This window comes from Musca autumnalis, unplaced genomic scaffold, assembly GCF_047663935.1.
Source record: "Musca autumnalis isolate F117 unplaced genomic scaffold, ASM4766393v1 scaffold_3, whole genome shotgun sequence".
Taxonomy (NCBI): Eukaryota; Metazoa; Arthropoda; class Insecta; order Diptera; family Muscidae; genus Musca; species Musca autumnalis.
The window spans coordinates 221904918-221926371 of NW_027411866.1; the positions used below are offsets into that span (position 1 = coordinate 221904918).

The following is a 21454-nucleotide window of genomic DNA, read 5'->3' on the forward strand; positions in this document are numbered from 1 at the left end:
ATGGCAAAGCCCAGGATTTATCTTGGTCCCTCTTTCATCCCAAGTGGACACTGGCCTCCCCGTGGTGTCACCTGGGGAACTGCCTTTAACACCCGTTAAAGGTAGTGAGCTAACATGTGCCGCGCGTTCACCCATAAGAACGTTAAAAACTTGGGTTTGGGAGTCGGGTTAGTAACCCTCCCCTAGAAAAAACAGCCTACTATTGGAAGTAATCCGCTTCAGTCTGTCTGGGTGGCTGGATGATAACTCTCGAACGGATTAAGCGGTTTGATCCAAAGTTTGGCTTTCGTAATATTTTGTCCAAACTTAGTTTTAGTTCGAAGATGGGCCATATCGGCCCACTCCTTCGTGTACCTCCACCACAAAAGTTAAACAAATTTCGCCAAAAATATGCGCACGATAACTCTCGAAAGGACTATCCGATTTGACCCATATAAAGACATAAAGTTCTAATATGGACTATATCGGTTCACTCCTTTGGGTATCTCCCACACAAAATTTCGAAAAAATGCAGTTTAAGACCTCCTCTCGTTTGTAATAACTTGTACTCGCTGCCCCCATTACGACGATGCAAGTTTTTTCAGAGGCAAGTCCATACTTCCTGAAAAAATGACCTGAAACTTGTAAAAAAATCCACTATGGCACCACGGATAAACCGATTCGACCAACATTTGGCAATCGTAATGTTTTGCGCAACGTTAAATCAAGTTCTACACGCAGAGAAAAAATATTTTTCGCTTTTGTTGGAACAAAAATATATGTTTTGGTTCCAAAAATGTATTTGTTTTGTTCAAACTTTGTAGTCCAAATCCAAAAATACCATCTTTTGTTCCAAACATAGAAAACAAAAACAACTTTCGAATTTCCGCAATATTGTTAAAATCGTTAACAATACCGATTATAGGAACTATCATAATCTAATTTTGTTTACAAAAAGTATTGTCAATACAGAAAACCAGCCCAGAAATTTTTGATTTGAGTGCATATACTTCTCATATACACTTTTCGCATAACTTGGATATAAATGTCGCGTATAATATTGCAATCATTGATGAACACAATACATTGTTTGCTGCATTGGCTGACAACAAAGACAAACAAAAAGCCACAAGAACCCACCGCAACATAAGGAATAATTAAACACAATAACAAACATGAAAAGGAAAGAAGAATGAAACAAAACAGAAACAAATAAAAACAAGAGTCTCACAAGTACATACACACAAAAACAAAGGTAAAGGCAGCATGTCATACAAACACACCACAACTCACCAAAATTGTTTTTTCAACACGGCATCGAATAGCGAGAGAAGAGAAACAAATTTTCGAAGAAAAGAGAGAAATATTGTTCAGTTGACACAAACTATTTTTGGATTTACAATACTACATGAGGAATCCAATAATATGTTAACAATACATATTTTGCTCTTGGAATATTGTTGGATCAAACATATTTTTTTCTCTGCGTGTAAGATGGGCCTTATCGATAACTGATTTGGTCCACACTTTGGACATCGAAATATTTTTACGAGATATAGATCAGGTTAGAAAATCTATAGAATAGAGACTATACATGTCAACACCTTCGGATACATCCCACGCAAAATATCGAAAAAGTGAAGATAAGGACCTCCTATCGAATCGTTTTGATTTTTCTTGCAAAAGTTTAACTCAAGGTTTCTATAGGGATGTTACCAGTGCAAACTTATTGAGAAGATTACCCGAAAACTGTGAAAAACCCCTACGACCGGCATGTGTAGTGGCTGGTGCGCACGACAACTCCCGAACCGAATAAAGCATTGGTCCACACTTTGCATATCGCAATATTTCTTCGAATATTAGATTAAATTAGAAGATGGTGCTTATAGGCCCACTCTTTCTGAAATATTTTGTCCAAACTTAGTTTATTTTCAAAAATGGGCCCTATCGGTCAATTCCGTAGAGTACCAATCACACAAATGATCAACATTTTTGTTTAAGTGCCGTTAAGACTCTGTGCAAGAATCCTTTGCACATTTTTACCGATGATGATCCTAGTAGCCCTGTTTACAGCGATATGATGTTTTTCGTGCACAAGCCCATGTTTCCGGATATAATGGTCCTATCGAGAGGAATAACTCCCAAAATAAGAAAACTTCTAAAATGGAGTATGTCGGTCCATTCCTTTAGGTACCTCCCACGCCAAACTTTTGAGATTTTATCCTAATCCATATCTTTGTCGGCAATTTCATGCGCCCAAAATTCTGAAGACCCTCTAAACACATATTTTTTTGGGAAAAAGGTGTTTTAATTAACACAGACTGAGGGATTGACATTTATACCCTACACCACTATATGGGGAGTGTATTATATGTTGGTTTTGGACAAAAAGTTTGTAACACATCGAAATAATGGTCGTAGGCCCATACTTATATATACCAAAATGAATGCCTCGACGAGCTGAGTCGATCTGGCTATGTGTGTCCGTCCGTCTGTCCATCTAAACCTTGTAATCACGCTACAGGTCGCAATTTTGATCGGATCGAAATTTTGGATGTTGATGGGGGTCCCGGATGGGAAGAAGCCTTTTGATTTTTGTGATGGTCGGATAATATTTAGGGGTCGAAATGGGCAAAAAACTTATATGGATAAAAAGACAACGTTTTCTTCCAAAGCGAATATCTCAGTTTCTGTATGGGGTATACCAAAAGCAAAAACAGACAATGAAAGTAGAAAATATCACCTTTCTAATGATGTAAAGTTGGTTTTCGTAGGTGATCAAACAACTAAGATATCACAATAGTCGCAAATAAATCCCAAATTTTAATTTTTGCGATTTTAATTATAATAGCGAATATCACAGCTTTGGTTTGGGGACTTTCCAAAAGCAAAGTCTGACTATGAAAGTAGAAGATTCCATCTTTACAATGATGTAAACTAGGTCGGCGTAGATGACCAAAAAACGGAGATATCGCAATAGACATCCCATTTATCCATTTTTTGGAAATCACGCTAGAGGTCGCAATTTTGATCGGATCATCACTAAATTTTCTCACAGAGATAAAAGCATATTAATGTTGGTGATGTCGATAGAAGTCAAATATAAAATTAAATATTAATTGTTTTGGTTCAGTTGGCCTTAAGTCATTTGGTATAAAAACCAGAAAGGTGAAAACTTTGGTATCTCCCTAAAAGAAATGTTTTCGAGTGAAAAGATTATGCACTGAGGTAGTGGTGTAGGGTATCACGAAGTCGGCCCCGTACCGACTATAGCCTTTTCTCACTTGTTTTTACTTGTTTTTGTTACTCCACCAACACATGTAGGTCTAAGCCTTAAGCTTACTGCAAAATATGTCGTGAAATTTTTGTAATGTCGACGTAAAACCAGAATACTGCATTATATCCTTAATCAGGATGAAGGTACTCATATAATCTGTCCATTGATTAGTATTTATTGCCTAATCTATATAAATAAAAATCAAATGTCTTTCGTTGGTAATGGCATTAGTTGAGAACGGTTGGACCGATTTCGATAATTCTTTCTGTAAAATGTGCGTCATACCCCGACTTGGGTTTTTATGCAAATAACTTTTGACCACGCCCACTTTTTTCAATTTTTATCATTTCTACAAAAACTACTGAACCGATTTTCCTGACATTGCCAAGGATGGCCCCCGGCTAAAATAAGCTACAAATTTTGTTGAATTTCGGAAGGGCCGGGGTACTTTCCCTATACCCTATTTTTTTAAAAATGTTATATTTCAATAATTGCGAGTGTATCTGTTTGGAAGTTAATTTGCGAGACAATTGTGGTTGTGTCTCGTATCTTACCTACTTTTTTAGGACCCAAAGAACAAAACTACTGAACCGGTTTTCCTGAAAATTTCAGGGAATGTACAGGGATGGCCACCGGTGAAAATAGTATGCATATTTTTTTGAATTTTGAAGGGGGCATATTTAAAACGCCTTATCTTTATGAATAAAAATCAAAAGCTGTCATAACCCAATTTAGGTTTTTATGGAAAGAAAAGTTTACCACGCCCACTTTTTCCAATTTTCAATTCAATATTGGCAGGGAATGTACAGGGATGGCACCGAAAAAAGGCTACATATTTTATTGAATTCCAGAAGGGGCGGGGTACCTCCCCTATGCGATATTTTTATGAAACGTTACCCAGCAAAATTTGAAGGAAGGGGTTCCATGCGATGACGTTATTTCACGACATCTTTTGCATTGGTTCAAACGAAATCGTGAAAGATCCGATCTTTTCATCAGCATCTGAACCAATTCCATCGATCCAATAGAGATGAATTTTGTGTTTTTATTTATACACATTTTTCTAAATATATAAGATTAATTATTTACAATAGGCTTGATGTTGTCGGAGACTCGAAATCGCAACCAACGTTGTTAAAACTCTCGTCGTAATGATAATATCATTGCACAGGGTTGCTGAAAATGACATGCCAGAGCATTGGTGGAAATGATATGCCAAAGCATTGGTGAAAATGATATGTCAAAACATTGGTGTAAATGACATGCTTTGGATCCAAAAATGAATAGCATCTTTTGGGGTCCAAGCTCATATAAAATTCATCGATGAAGATAATTGTGCCATGGATATTTTTATATATAAAATAACAATTGAGCTTCGGTAAGCTTTGAAGATATTTTTGCGGGGATATCAATATGATTTTATAATTCAAAAGATTCATTTTGTTCCGGGTAATATATAGGACATTGAAACTCTTTACACTACATCTTTGAAAATGTTGCTCTATTCCCAGAACAGCAAGCCCAACGATTGTAAATTTCCACTTGATTCTTTAAAATTCCGAATAAAATGCAAATAAAATTCTTAGGAATGATATTTTCGCCAATTTCTTTGCCTTATGATTTCAGCCATAAGGCTAATAAAATAACGCTTAATCGATAAAATGGTCACACAATTTCAAATCAATGTAACCATGTCCCTCAGTTTGTTTGACCTCCTTTTGTAACACATCGAAACATTCGTCGGAGTCCCTATAAAATATATATATTTTTGATCAAAATTAAATTCTAAGTCGATATAACCATATCAGTCTGTTCGTCACCAATTTTTAAGCTATTATTATCCTACTACTCCTAGTGCGTTTGGTATTGAAAATGAGCTACATCGGTCCACGTTTTGATATAGTCCCTATAGAACCGACCTCCCGATTTGTGGTATTTTGAAGGTTTTAGCTCTTTATCACACCGAAATAACTGAAATTTGTTTGTATAAACCCAGAAAAATAAATGCAGCAAACAAATAATATATTTGTGTGCAAACAAATATTTTGTTTGCATCCGACATATTTATTATATAACATAACATATGTTTAGATCAAGACATATTATTTGTTTTCACGGCATTTTTTCGCCGTGTAGGTTCACAGTATAAGTCCGCGTCTTCATATATAACCCTACAGAACGGTACCCCCCGATTTTCGGTATTTTCACCGAACTGGCTGAAATTCGGTATTTAGTCTCCGCTTGGGATATAAAACTTTCCACCTGAAATTTGTAGGTATAGTCCACGCCTTCGTATAGTCCCACCATAGTATTTTGAAGGTTTTGGCCTCAATATCCCACTGAAATGACTGAAATTATGTATTTGGTATTCCATGGGTGTATAAAATATTCCAGAAGAGAAATATCAGTATAGGTCCATGTCTGTATATAGACTAGAGTGGGGCGATTTGAACACCATCACGGGCGCCTGGAGTTTCTAATTCTTGGGATTGTACTGAGCAAAAAAGTCAACTAGACCATATGTCTACGGTGAAAATCGAGCCCCCGGATTTTGGCTTGAAGTTATTTTTCAAGGATTTTTGGATATTTTGGTATATAAGAACCAAACCACTGAGATTTTCGATCCAACACAAAGACAACAATTGTAGCCAAGACAATAGTAAAGAACTCTCTAGTACATCACAAAAGCATTAGAACGCTCCTTCAGGTAGTTATGGCCTCGAGAAGGTGCACATTTTTCGGAAAATATCGATAAATGACACTGTGCTACAAAATGGGACTCAAAGTCAGTGGGTGGAAAATTCCTTTTGGAGATAAAAGCCCTTGGTAAGTGTACTAAGAACCCAAAAGGAAATATTCACCATAGGTCAAGTTTCCGAGATATCGCGTGATTAATGGTTTAATTTTGGCCCCTTAATTTGTGATCAAATAGCTTTATATCTCTCTAAAGCGTTATTGTAGCTTCATTTTGACATTACATTTCTTCGGTCAAATCTAATGGTGAATCTTTTTGTAGAATATTTCATTCCTCTAACTCAATTCCTTCCATGTCCTTTTCGTCCTTTATTTTTTGAACCATAGTAAAAGTAACACAAGACGAGATTTTACAGCATCCAAATATTCTACAAAAATGTTGTTCAGAAGATTTTAGGTACGGTTCTCATTGAGGACCAATCGATATTTCCCCGTTTTCATGGTCCTTTTTGACATTTACCCGGTTTTTGTTCAGAAAACTATGTTTTGTTTTTATGTATATTCGTTATTCGTCTGTGGTGCTTCTGAAATACTTACCATAAATAGCTCTTGTAATGACGAACACGTTAATAACAAATTTTATTTGAGGATAGATCCGGTTATCTAAATTTTTGAACCGGATATTCTGATATTAAAACCGATTTTGGAACCGGTTTTAAGTAACCGATTAACCGATTGGTTCCGAAGCTAGAACAAAAAAACAGCTTTCTTAAACCGATTTTGATGTAAAATATAGGTCAGATAGGTCAAACTTCTGAGTTATGGCGAGATGAATTTATGTTATGTTGTTTTTTTTTATCACGCACTTTCATCGCCAAAAAGAATTTTTCAACCAGTGATATTTTACATCAAAATCGGTTTAAGAAAGCTATTTTTTTTCTAGCTACGGAACCAACAAAGTTGTAATAAGCTACTTGCTGTCATTTGATTGACCGTTATATTAGCTTTCTAATGATATACATATACGGTTAATCGGTTAGTTAAAACCGGTTCCAAAATCGGTTTTAATATCAGAATATCCGATTCAAAAATATAGGAACCGGATCTATCCTCAAATAAAATTTGTTATTAACGTGTTCGTCATTACAAGAGCTATTTATGGTAAATATTTCAGAAGCACCACAGACCAATAACGAATGTACATAAAAACAAAACATAGTTTTCTGAACAAAAACCGGTAAAATGTCAAAAAGGACCATGAAAACGGGGAAATATCGATTGGTCATCAATGAGAACCGTACCTAAAATCTTCTGAACAACATTTTTGTAGAATATTTGGATGCTGTAAAATCTCGCCTTGTGGTACTTTTACTACGGTTCAAAAAATAAAGGACGAAAAGGACATGGAAGGAATTGAGTTAGAGGGATGAAATATTCTACAAAAAGATTCACCATTCGATTTGACCGAAGAAATGTAATGTCAAAATGAAGCTACAATAACGCTTTAGAGAGATATGAAGCTATTTTCTCACAAATTAAGGGGCCAAAATTAAACCATTAATCACGCGATATCTCGGAAACTTGACCTATGGTGAATATTTCCTTTTGGGTTCTTAGTACACTCACCAAGGGCTTTCATCTCCAAAAGGAATTTTCCACCCACTGACTTTGAGTCCCATTTTGTAGCACAGTGTCATTTATCGATATTTTCCGAAAAATGTGCACCTTCTCGAGGCCATAACTACCTGAAGGAGCGTTCCAATGCTTTTGTGATGTACTAGAGAGTTCTTTATTATTGTCTTGGCTACAATTGTTGTCTTTGTGTTGGATCGAAAATCTCAGTGGTTTGGTTCTTATATACCAAAATATCCAAAAATCCTTGAAAAATAACTTCAAGTCAAAATCCGGGGGCTCGATTTTCACCGTAGACATATGGTCTAGTTGACTTTTTTGCTCAGTACAATCCCAAGAATCAGAAACTCCAGGCGCCCGATAACACTTTTTTCCTTCCATACAAATCGCCCCGGCCTAATATAGACCCCAAATTAAATTACCAAAATAAGTTTTAATTTTTTGGCCCTATAACCCACATTTTTTTGTGGAAATAATTATGTTTGCTCCTGAATATTATATGTATGCCTGCAATTCCAGCACGGGTTTATCCAAATGGGTCCATTATATTGTGAGATAGTCAATGTTGAAAGATCCTTTTGAACAATGTCCGAGTTTATTGGTGTCTTTTAGATGACAAGCCAAGTCTATAAAAGCCTATAAAAGTGTTAATAAATATTGAGGTAAGCAAAATGTATAATAAAATAAATAAATAAATAAAAATAAATAAATAATTAATAATTGTTATATAGGTGCAAGGCATAAGAGGAAGAGCTTAGTACTTTCATAAACGAAAGGATACTAATTGTTCCTTTCACTTTAATACAGTTCGCGGTGAAGGTTATAAACAGTTTGGGCCGGCCGAACCTAACGATGTTCTTACTTGTTTAATTTATCTATTTTTCTTCATAACTTTAAGAAATTCTTCTGTACCCCATAATATTAAATTTGTTTATTTTTAATTTTGAGTATCAAATTCGTTATTATTCGATAGTATATCGTTAAATGCATTCTTTTGGAGTTCCGTTTTTCGTTTTGTGTGAAATATCTACACCCATATGGCTTTCAAAATAAAACTTAAACTTGTAAGTAAAATATTTCAACGAACTTGAAAAAATAAAGATTTCATTAATAATAAAATTTGAACTTACTCTGGCATTCATAAAAATGAAATACATTTGCATGAACGTGAAGATCATCTGCAACAGGGGATTGACACCAATCAAAATGTGATGACATGGTGAATCGAAGGGAATTTCAAAGAATGAGCCAAATTCCAAACCAATATAAATCATGGCACCCAAACCAAAAGCTGTAAAAAGGGAAAGAAATATTAGCAAAAGAGAGTTTTTAAAATTTTAAATATTTTTTTTAAGAAATAAAAGCATTGGACCAATTTATAGATATTTTAGAATCTTCTTTGATTTTCACACATTTTCCCGGTCTTCACTTATCCCCCAACTAGTTAAAAAATAATTTTATATTTTAACTTACCAATAGCCCCGACACGTAAAAAGAAACTGCCATGTGTCAAATCACTGTGGGTTGTTTTGCGTTTGCGTGAATTTTTTGGTGTTACTGCTACTTCAGCATCAGCTTGAGAGTCCTTGGAAGGTGGTAGGGCAAATAATTAAGAATATTATAAGAAAATATTATTAACATTGTGTGAAATTAAATAAAATAATAAATAAGATATTTGGATATAGGATTTACTGAGTTCTAGTGATATGTATGTCATTGTGTTAAGTTTTGGATTAGATGACTGTTTGTTTGTTTAGCATGCAATGTTGATACCATCACCTGTAATTTGTAGCAGTGTTTTTAGTGATAGCTTTGTGTATGAATGATATGCTGCAAGAAAATATAGAAAACTTGTTGTTCAATGTTTGTTATTCAGGTTTTTTACGATCCTTCTTTTGATTGCAATTAAAACCATATTGAATCCAAATATGTCCCTATTTGAATCCAAATACGTCCCTATTTTTATGAAATGGGATATTATTATTAGGAATAGGAAAAACTACACCATTTTCACATGTAATTCGAATAATTTCATTTGTAATTCGAAACATTTCACTTGTAATTTGAGAATTCCAATTGAATTTCGAATTATTTCATTTGTAATTTGAGAATTTCATTTGAAATTCGAATTATTTAATTTTAAATTTGAATTTTTTCATTTGTAATTCGAATTATTTCTTTTGTAATTTGAATTTTTCCATTTTTAATTTGATTTTTTTTTTTTTTTTCATTTAAAATTCCAAATGAAAAACTTCGAATTACAAATAGAAAAATTCAAATAACAAATGGAAAAATTCGAATAAAAAATGAAAAAATTCGAATAACAAATGAAAAAATTCAAATTACAAATTAAATAAGTCGAATTTCAAATGAAATTCTCAAATTACAAATAAAATAATTCGAAATTCAATTGGAATTCTCAAATTACAAGTGAAATGTTTCGAATTTTAAATGAAATAATCAAATTACAACTAAAATTCATTGAATTACATGTGAAAATGGTGTAGGTCATTTCTATTGAATATATAATCATGTGGTCGGGATTTCTGGACTAAAACACGTTTAATTTTTTCTAGTTTTTTTTTTTCGATATATAACCTATATTTCTGGCGATGAAACTTATAATTGAAGTTATGCTAGAAAAAGTTTCAAAAAGTGAGGTTATGTCCGAAATTCGGTCATTGAAGACACCGTGATGGTATTTTCGACTAGTTAATCCTCAGATTCTGACCTTTAGTACCGCTCGCCCAATTCAATTTTGGGCGGTATGACTTTACACACAGCGCGTTTGCCCAAACCCCAAAAAGCTGGTATTGATTGGATGGCGTATAGAAGATTTGCCCTTGGGAGAGAGTTCCTTAATATAATTATTTCTAAAAAAATCACAACCATCAACGACGTTTAGGTCCGGTTTTATATCATTCGAAATTACCAAAATAAGTTTTAATTTTTTTTTTTGGCCCTATAACCCGAATTTTTTTATGGAAATAATTATGTTTGCTCCTGAAGGTTATATGTATGCCTGAAAAAGATCCTTCTGAACAATGTCCAGGTTTATTGGTGGCTTTTAGATGACAAGCCAAGTCAACTTCTTTGAATTCCGCCTATAAAATGTTTATAAATATTGAGGTAAGCAAAATGTATAATAAAAGACAGTGTAAACTTATTAATTGTTATATGGGAATATATTACACAGTCCTTGATTATGCCGACTGTAAACTAGCGCTGTCTAAGAGGATACTATTTGTACAACGTTTCAATTGATTGTGAAGCCTGTTTCTTCTGATCAAGCATAGGGATAATGACATCAAGCAAACAAAAAAAATAATTATTTTAGAAGTAATTTGGTATGCTTGATTTGTTCGTTTTACAGCTTACCCCACCAAGAAATTTCGGTATCCACACATAGTGGACAACAGCTAAGAAGAGAACGACTAGCATTGTGATGGTCCAATGGAAAACCAATATAAAATGTAATAAAAGAGCCGTCAAGACAACAATGTAGACGAAAAGGGCCAATACTTTGCAACAAGTGTTAACCTATAGTAGTTTGGAGGAGAAGAAGAATAAAAAAAATCACATAAATAATATACAAATATGACCCCATCCATTTTTTGTCTAGATGTCAATCATCTACAATATGTTTTATTTTTTTCAAAGCGACTTAGCACATAATTGACATTTAAGAGCTGAAACATCAATTTACTTTTATCACAACATCTAACACATTATTTGTCTCATAACAATAACTAGTTTTCTCTCTAGTTAAACCTACTATGACACAATTACAACAAAGTTTTTTTTTTGCGCCTGATGCTTCTGCTTTTTATTCGCTAGGTCATGTTAAGTGATTGCTATAATTGATTGATGCCGAACATAAAGTGTTTGTGATCGCAAAATGATGCAGTGTGTGCAAAAGTGAAGGTGTGTGTCCATTTGTCAACCCATCATGATGTAGTGTCTTCAGTGTTGCAACCAACCATAATTGGTTTTTGAGCACAGTTTGAGTTATTATGTTTTGTTCTTAATTTGGCGTTTAGATGGTCCACAAACATATAACTACAAAAATGTAAAATAACTAAAAACCGTCCACCAATCAGTTACTAGACACTTACACGTATAATGGACTAGACTTTTTATATAGCCAACCTCGCAATTTTTCTTCCAAACTATATTTTTTTTATTTTCTTTTGTTTAGAAACATGTTTTGGTTGTGGTTTCATGATAATTAAACGTCAAAGTTTAAAAGCAAAACTACTGTACATCACATAAATGGTCAAGCTGCAAGTCGTATGCTGTTGCGTTAAACTCGTTCAACTCGGCTGTTTAGTAGAGGGAGCAATGACACTTGTAGCTGTAGATGCCTGGATCGATCTATTAGATGCATGATTTATGTTCATTGACAGTTATAGAAGAAAATAACAGATTTTGAGAAGGAAAACCAGATCTGCATTATCACTAGACGTCCCAGCACGTTGCCAATCAAAACTAAAGGTTACTACAATTACACTGTGTGTCATTTTTTGAGTCATGGTTTTTTAACCACATTCTGACACCACAGCGTGATAGGGCAAAACGCCGGGACACGTGATAGGGAAAAACGCCGGGACACGTTGTTTCTTATTTTTGGTCTTCTATCACGCTGTGGTGTCAGAATATGGTTAATAACACTGTGCAACAAAATTCATTTTTTTTCAAAATGATCGGAAAAACTGAATAGATGATGAAAGTAGAGCTAAAAATATGAGACACTTGTATCGGCGTTTTTCACGTTTACATCGAAAAGTAACCAAAGTAGGCGGGGCAAGTTCCGCCCATTTCTAGCTTGTTCGAAATATTCGAGTTAAGATATCTTGGAACCCTTGCATTCTAGGTATATAGTGTCATTGGCAACTTTACAGAGGAGGATGTGGGCAATATTTCTGTTAAAAAGTTTAACCGTCATGCGGTTCATCAAAAGGGTCTTTTTGGCCCTGTTTTCGAAAATCTTTCAAAAACTCCTTTAAAATGTGATCATATCAAATCCAAATATTCAACAAAATTGTTCGTCATAAAATTTTACTATAGGTCTCAGAATACACTAAATCTGCACGCAGAGAAAAAAATATGTTTGATCCAACAATATTCCAAGAGCAAAATATGTATTGTTAACATATTGTTGGATTCCTCATGTAGTATTGTAAATCCAAAAATAGTTTGTGTCAACTAAACAATATTTCTCTCTTTTCTTCGAAAATTTGTTTCTCTTCTCTCGCTATTCGATGCCGTGTTGAAAAAACAATTTTGGTGAGTTGTGGTGTGTTTGTATGACATGCTGCCTTTACCTTTGTTTTTGTGTGTATGTACTTGTGAGACTCTTGTTTTTATTTGTTTCTGTTTTGTTTCATTCTTCTTTCCTTTTCATGTTTGTTATGGTGTTTAATTATTCCTTATGTTGTGGTGGGTTCTTGTGGCTTTTTGTTTGTCTTTGTTGTCAGCCAATGCAGCAAACCATGTATTGTGTTCATCAATGATTGCAATATTATACGCGACATTTATATCAAGTTATGCGAAAAGTGTATATGAGAATTATATGCACTCAAATCAAAAATTTCTGGGCTGGTTTTCTGTATTGACAATACCTTTTGTAAACAAAATTAGATTATGACAGTTCCTACAATCGGTATTGTTAACGATTTTAACAATATTGCGGAAATTCGAAAGTTGTTTTTGTTTTCTATGTTTGGAACAAAAGATGGTATTTTTGGATTTGGATTACAATGTTTGAACAAAACAAATACATTTTTGGAACCAAAACATATATTTTTGTTCCAACAAAAGCGAAAAATATTTTTTCTGTGCGTGTGTAAATCTTATCTAATCGCCAAAAATCAGCAAAAATGAAAAACACGTTTTAGGGTTAAAGTCGGACTTCATCTGAGTTTATTCAAAATTGTCAAAGACAAAAATATTCTCCGTCAAATTTTACTATGGGTCACCAAAGAAATTTTGCTAAAAAAACATGAAAATATTTCCCAATTTATCGATGAAAAAATTTTCCTTCCTTTTTTGAGTTTATACATGAAAGTAATATAAAGGCATCATTTCAAAAAGCTGAAAAGCCAATTGATAATTCCCTTCGCCGGGATAAATCTGATATTGTTAGCGATCAGTAAAATTTTGCAACACTTTCAGTTCGTTTTGAACAACATTACTCTCTGTAATAGAATGTAATGATGAAGTAAAGACATTAAAAACAATCAAATAAATAAACAAGTTAAATAGACGTTCAATGACAACCTTGTATCCTTGTATCCATGTATCATATTTTGATGAGATTTTACCTAAGATTATATAAAATCGTAATTATAAGGTGAATCAATAAAAAAACCTCACGCACAGAGTCATTTAAATTTTTTTCTATATGATCTTTTTTGACAAATTTTTGAAGTCATGAGGAGCTCAGCGTCAAAACGGCCTAACACACATGTTCAAAAAAATAAAACTGACTGCAAAGTTCATTCATTCATTTTTGAGAAAAAAATTAAAAAAATCATAACCCTAATATACAATCAATTCGGTTAAAAACAATGTCTAAAATAAAAAAAATAAAAAACTGGATATATATTGACAGTTCTGTAAAAGGAAAATATCACGCCAGTACCGTGTGCGGAACATTGTCTTACTAACAAAAATGTGTTATAAGGTCGATTCGGTCAAAATATTGAAAGGTATTTTTTTGAAATTTGCAAAATATGGAAAAAAATGATAACCCTAGTGGACATATGTATACAATTTTTAGTGGAGATAGTTTTTGTTCATTGATAATCCCAAATGTACATAAAAGGGGCAATACTGTCATATGGAGCTATACCAAAACGTGGGTAAATATAGTCAATCTTAGAACTTGATATGTCTGCACACAAAACACTAATAAAAAAATGTTTAAAAATTTTAAAGTTCTATCACAATTTTTATACCCTACTCCACAGTGTGGAAAGGGTATTATAAGTTTGTTTTTCGAAAAATGCATGTAACAACGCGACATATTCTGCGTAGACCCCCCAATGTGGTATACCAAAATGCATATCTCGACGAGATAAAGCGATTTTCAGATGTGTGTCCGTCCGTCCGTCTGTCCGCAATTATGGACCAATCTTCACCAAATTTTGTATGGAGGTCGGGTTCAAACCCTATAATTTTTGGCGATGATCGTGAAATATTTAGGGGTAGAAATGGACCAAAAACGGTCTGATCGGCGAGAAATTGTAAGTACGGTTTAGGTTTGCGATAGAGAATATGCCTGCAATTGTAGATAATGGTCAGATAATATTTAGAGGTTTAAATGGACCAAAACTTTTGTACGAAAATTGGTAAAATGTTTAGTATAATGACTATATCTTTATTGCTGGAACACATGTTCCACCCACGTAAGTTATATTTGAAAGTGGAACTCTTGACCTTTCCATTGATTGAAATTATGTTAAAGTACGTGGTCAGATAACAGAGTTACAGCCTATCGGATCGCAGAGTTTTAATTGTGTAATGTAATAATAATCACGCTAAATATCTCAGTTATAGCTCAATACTGAAACATTTTTGCACGAAGTAAGAGTTTTGGTCAAGGAGAATGGCAATCGTCTTAGATAGTAATAGGATAGTAGGTAGCGGGTGATATTGACCCTTATTTTGTGGAAAATATTAAAATTTAGTTCTTTTTCCATATTTTGAATTCTAGGGGGCATGTTCCGACAAATTAGGAACGCGAAACTTGAAAACTAACTCTTGACCTATCCGTTGATGCATATTGTAGCAATATATCGGTTAAATAACAGAACTACTATTGTCGAACATATAAGTGGGTTACTTTATCGTTTTGGCTTGTTTGCAAATAACTACATTTACCGCATGCTAGAAAATGTCGCAATCATTATGGAAAAGTTTTCAAATCATGATAAAGATATTCCCAGTTTTTTAAATTGACGCAAATTACAATTCTGTACTGTGTCTAAAGTTTGTGTACCACCTACCTTGGGTAAAAAGCAATACAATACCTCGAAATATTAGTCGTTTTATAGTACGTTTATATATAACCGGATTTAACAAACCCACTGGGTTTTAAATGTCAATTCCATTACATATACGTCAAACAAATCCTCATAAAGAAGGTTAACCCCTCAAAAAGCTCTAATATAAACAGCATATTATACCTCAGCCTTTAGGCTAGCAATGGTTTATACACTTTGATACGACCAAATTTGTGTCTAATCTAAATAATGGTTTTAAACTCCAAGTATGTTTGGCGGAAATTCGTTTCAGACAATTTGGAGTCGATGTAGCCCTGTCTGTCCGTCTGTCTGGCTGGTGCAATCAAATTTTGAAGTTCGTAATATTTTTCCCGATATTAGTTTAAGTTCGAAAATGGGCCATATGGACCCACTGCTTCTTCTACGTACGCAAAAGTTCACAAATTTTCTGTAAAATGGTACGAACGATAACTCTTGAAGGGAGCAATTGATTTGGTCCCAACTTTGCACATCATATTATTTCTTCTATGTCTACGTTGGGAAAACTGCATTGTGAGGACTCGTCTCGTGATACAAAACAATATATTTTATTGGTTTTATTGTTATTATTTTTTTTTTTTTTTTGGTCAGAGGCTGAAGTTATATCTTCGTCAGCAAAGCGGTAAAAGTCGTCTAAATCTATTTTTAAATTCTTTTAGTTTCATTCTCAATACAAATTTTAAAATAAGATATAACGTGTCGCAATAATATAAAATAAATTCCGTGTAAAACTAATGCTCAGGGCAAGTGGTGTAGTGTATCACATGGTCGGCCCGTCCGACTGACTATAGCCCTCTCTTACTTGTTTTGTATACCACAGCTCTACTATTACAGGAACTCAGAACTTTGAAATAATCAAAAATATACACATGGGGATGTCTGAGTGAAATTGGACAATTTTTCAAAATGAGGTTTTGATTTCCTTTAGTTTTTGCCGTGTGATGCTGCTCATCAGCAAAACATTTTAGTGTATTTTCAGTTTTTTTTTTGTTCCAGAGAAATCGCGCCTAGAAAAATCGCATACTGTAAAACTATATGCAAAGAAATACTCATAACCTCTTTAATATTGGTCCAAATAGAAAAACAATTTTTGTATTTTTTATCATATATCTAGAAAAAAAGGCCAATTTTTGCACAGTGGGCTTGAATGCAATTTTCGCGATATTATATTTAAAATTAAATTATAGCAATGATAGTACTTTTCGATTTTCTTAAAATTGTTTAAAGTAAGATCAATTATAACAATTTTAAGTCCTATTTGGTAATGGGATTCGAATGATTACTATTTTTCTTATTTGTTTAAAATAGTTAAATACAATTTTTCCTTTTTGTTGGATTTTCCAATTACTATAGATATTTCTTGATGTCATTTATTCATTTTTGTTGCTGTAAAACCAGTAAGTAACCAATAATCAACTTGAAGTCATTGGTTATGCGTTACTCTAGCTGATCTATACACCTTATTATCGTGTTGACTCCGCTCTTGAATAATTCGGTTGATAATCAATCTTTACTCGTGTACTACGTGCTGCTATATATTGTCGCATTGCGAGGATTTTTATAAGGAGTGGGTAACATGTCATTGCGCTGATATCTTATCGGCACGAGGAGTGCTTTCATGAAGTAATTGGGTATGTTGAGTGGAGTCAAACTTTATTCGCTACAACAAAACCCAACAGTAATCCTATAATTGTTCGTAGGTTGAAGCAGTCGATGTTTACCTTACATATATGTACCTCATAATGATCGATTTGGTTTGTGATAACAGTCATGTGGCCTTAAGTATATATGTAGATCCAAGTGTTAAAATCTGGTGCTGTTGACCATGTTTTGCCACTCCGATTACGCATATCAACCTATTCAGTTGCCAAGCATCTGACAGGGGATTAAATTTGGTGTGTAAAATTCATAATGAAGTTATCCTATAGCTTTTATGAGATATAAACCACACCCAAGTATATACAAGAGTTCTACTATTTTTTTTTAATATTTTGTTAGTGTATTAGTAAATGTTAGATACACACATAAATATATCTTTACCTACATAGCAAGATTATAGAAAAAATTAATGTTTACCTGTTGTGATAATAAATTTTGTCTGACCAAATCACGTTTCTTTACAGGATAACGTTCCTGTGTGTGTATGAGAGTGCATGCATGCATGGGTATGTGTGTGTGGTGTGGTCCCAACATTTTTGTTAGCACATTAAGATAATTTTGCATAGATTTTTTTTTGCCATGGATGTTTAAGCATTTTGTTATTAGTTGTGTGTTTAAAGACCACATAAAATGTCAAAGTTATTTTTATGACCACATCACCACAATACAAATACACAGACAGACACATTCACCACACACACAAGTTAAAAACATGACAAAGGACAGCAAACGGGATTTCAGAAAAGTTTCAAGGAGTAGATTAGGGTTACAACGATAACAACAGTACAACGACAACGACATTCAGTTGAGTTTTTTTTTTGTTTTTTTGTTGGATGGATGGTTTGTTTGTTGGTTGGTTTTTGTCGGTCGATTGGTTTGGAGATTTGTGTTTTTTGTTGGTTTGTGGGTTGATTGTGGTGTTCGTGTGTGTGTGGTTGGTTGGTTGATTGGTATTTTATTACGGGATGAAGGAGTAATTTACGGGATGATGCGAATATAGTAACAAAGCGACAACATCATTAGCCGATGTTGAATTGAAAGTAAACGAAAAAACAACAACAATAATATTAATACCAAAAAGAAAACGAAACAAATCATTATCATTATTATCAACAAGTTCTAATTAGAATTTTGTATGAAGGAAACAAATTGAAAAGGACAGTTTTTTCTAATTTAAATTACAATTTTTTTACAAAAATAAGTTAAGAATGAAAAAATCAAATTGAATGAACGAAAGATTGAGAGTATATTGAATAATGTGCTTTATAAACTTGTACTAACCTGATAAGGACTGGCTTTACTCTTGCCGGAATCCTTAGTACCTTTCGCATCCTTCGAATCGGCTGGATCCTTTTCCTTGCTCTTTTTAGATTTCTTTTCTTTTTTAGGAGATTTCGGTTGATTGTTGCCGCCATTGCAACAGGAACTTTCTATAAATTAATTAAATTTAAATTTTATTAAAAATATTAGTAACATTATAAAACATTATTAAGCAACAAATGTTTTAAATGGTGCATTTTACAAAAATTTTCCGAAGAAAATCGAAATTAATTTTTTTTTTAAATTCTGACAAAATTAATAATTGCATTTCTACTTACCCTGTAACAGAAAACAGAAGACATAGAGTAGGAAGAGTATGCTGACACCATACAAATACGTAAAGAAGCTTTCATAGTATAGCACGGGTAGACGATGTGTTGTCACATCGCTTATAACATAAGCGATGCAGACGACAATCAATATGATGGCATAAACCAAGCTGGTAACAATGAACAGCGATGTCCTATAAATGATAAACGGAGACAGAAAAGGGAAAAAACAAACATTAGACACAAAATTCAATCACAGCAAACATGAATAAAAATGTGTTTTATATCAAAAAGAAATGAAATAAAAAAACTGAAAATAATATAAATTGTCTATCCACATGTTTATGTGGTTAGTCTCCTCTCAACAGCAATATGCAATTTGGTGTTCACTGAATCCGCAAGCGGTTAGACAGATTCGCATGCACAACACCACTTAACTCTCTGCCATACACAATGCTTGAAATTTAAATTAACACAACATTACGCTATATTGAAAAATATCTTGTTTCATTTGTATGTAGAAAAAAAAAATACATAAAATTAAAATTTCAACAAATTTTTACAATGGCTAAAAGTAAATAATGTGTGTGTGCAAAGTGCTTAAAACAAATAATTGCCAAGTTAAAAGCTTAATAAACAAAATTACTCAGCGGTGGTGGTGTTACACATGCTAATTTGCTTTTATTCTATTTTTTGTCTGGATTTTAATCTTGTTCTCGTACATTTTTTTTCTTGGTTTTGTTGGATTATGAAATTGTTTTCATTTTCTATGGTCGAAAAAATATGTTCAACAATTTTTACACCGAACCTCTTGTAAATTGACACTTAGAAGTGTGCGAGGAAACTAATTTCCACATAGTCGACAAACGAAACGTGAAACTAGATTTATTGGGGTTTTTCTTTTAGTTTCATGTTTTGTGGCCAAACTCATTTAGCGTCTCCACACAACATAACACTGGGCGACAGAAACTGAACACTATTTTTATACCCTTCGCCATAGTATTGAGGGTATATTAAGTTTGTTTATACTTGTGTAACGTATTGAAATACTAATTTGTGACCCTATGGGGATTTATAAAGTTTATATCGCTCATTTACTCAAAGAGTGACACATTTCAAAAAATCAGGTATCGAGAAAAACTCGTTTTAAGTTGCCGATTGAAATTTGACTTCCCAACTTAAAAATACTACTACACAAAAAATAAAATAGTAACTTGGACCATCTTTTGTGAAGAGGTATCCAGATATCAGTGTTAAATTTCTGGGCAAGACCAAGCTTCATAAACTTCTTCTCCTAGCAAATAAGCTGTAACTAGTTGAGTTTTAGAGATATCGACATGAAAATTTGACACAATATAAAGTAGAAGTCGTAGAAAAAATAGAAATTGCTAACTCAGAAAACGCATTTTTTGAGTTATGCCACTCTTTGAGTAAATGAGCGATATATTCTTGATCAGGATAAATTTCTAAGACGATCCAGCCATGTCCGTCTGTTGTAATGACTCTAGCGTTTGCAATAATTGAGTTAGGGCGCTATATTTTTGCACCCGAGTGTCTTTTTTCCATAGGTAGGTTAGGTTCGGGCTATATCGGACCACTTTTTGGTGTAGCCCCCATATAGCAGTACCTCCCTATTTTCGCTATTTTGGGAATTTTAGCTACATGTTTTGACCAAACTACCTGAAATTTCACGTTTTGGATACCCAGTGGTGCCAAAATATCTCCACTAAAAACCGACAACATAAGTCCATGTTTTGGTATAGCCCCAATTTAACAGTACCTCCCGATTTGCGGTATTTTATGTATTTTAACTACATCTTTTGACCAAATTATCTGCAATTGAACATTTGAGTTTCCCAGCGGTCACAAAACATCTCCCTCCTCCGCGGTAGCTCCCGATTTTCGGTATTTTGAAAATTTTGGAAACAAATTTTTGACCGAACTAATTTGTAATTAGCAATCACAAACATCTCCACTAAAAGCTGTCAACATAGGTCCATGTTTTGGTATAGCCCATGTATAGTGTAACTCCCGATTTTTAACCAAACTAGCTGTAATTTGACATTTGAGGTCCTCAGTAGCCGCGAAACTTCTCCATTAAAAATCGACAACATAGGTCCATGGTTTGGTGTAGCCCCCATATAACGGTACCTCCCGATTGTCGGTAATTTGAGGATTTTAGCTAAAATTTTTAACCGAACTAGCTGTAATTTGACTTTTGATGTCCTCAGTAGCCGCGAAACTTCTCCACCAAAAACCATCAACATAGACCTATGGCAGAACTGTCCTTCCGGGTTCATCACACTATCTTCATCGACATTCATTGCCAAAAAGAATTTTTCACCTCCAGCCTTTGATCCACATATTTGCGCGTACTGATATTTGTCCTTAAAAAAGGTTTAAGAAAACGGATTTTTTGTTCTAGAAGTGCAACTAGCAAAGTTTTCATAAGCGAATTAATTGAATTTGATTGACAGCTTTATAAGCTTTTTAATGGTATACATATACATTTAATCGGTTACTTAAAACCGGTTCAAAAATCGGTTTTAATGTCGGAATATACGGTTCAAAAATTGAGA

The 21454-nt window shown here is 33.7% G+C and overlaps 1 protein-coding gene across 50 annotated transcripts in view; it reads right to left on the minus strand.

Moving 5' to 3' along the window:
* OtopLa (proton channel otopetrin-like a) overlaps nt 1–21454 on the minus strand; it is a 250692-nt gene that overhangs the window by 13716 nt on the left and 215522 nt on the right. For 23 of the 50 annotated variants that reach the window (XM_073976937.1, XM_073976950.1, XM_073976947.1 and 20 more), the window contains 4 exons: nt 18885–19069; nt 18568–18716; nt 9056–9167; nt 8713–8873 (listed from right to left, as the gene is read on the minus strand). In XM_073976937.1, the coding sequence (XP_073833038.1) occupies nt 8713–8873; nt 9056–9167; nt 18568–18716; nt 18885–19069 (607 nt within the window). Of the gene's footprint in view, nt 1–8712; nt 8874–9055; nt 9168–10960; nt 11123–17703; nt 17761–18567; nt 18717–18884; nt 19070–21454 lie in introns of all 50 variants that reach the window. The other 27 variants (XM_073976914.1, XM_073976915.1, XM_073976913.1 and 24 more) reach the window with 2 other exon arrangements.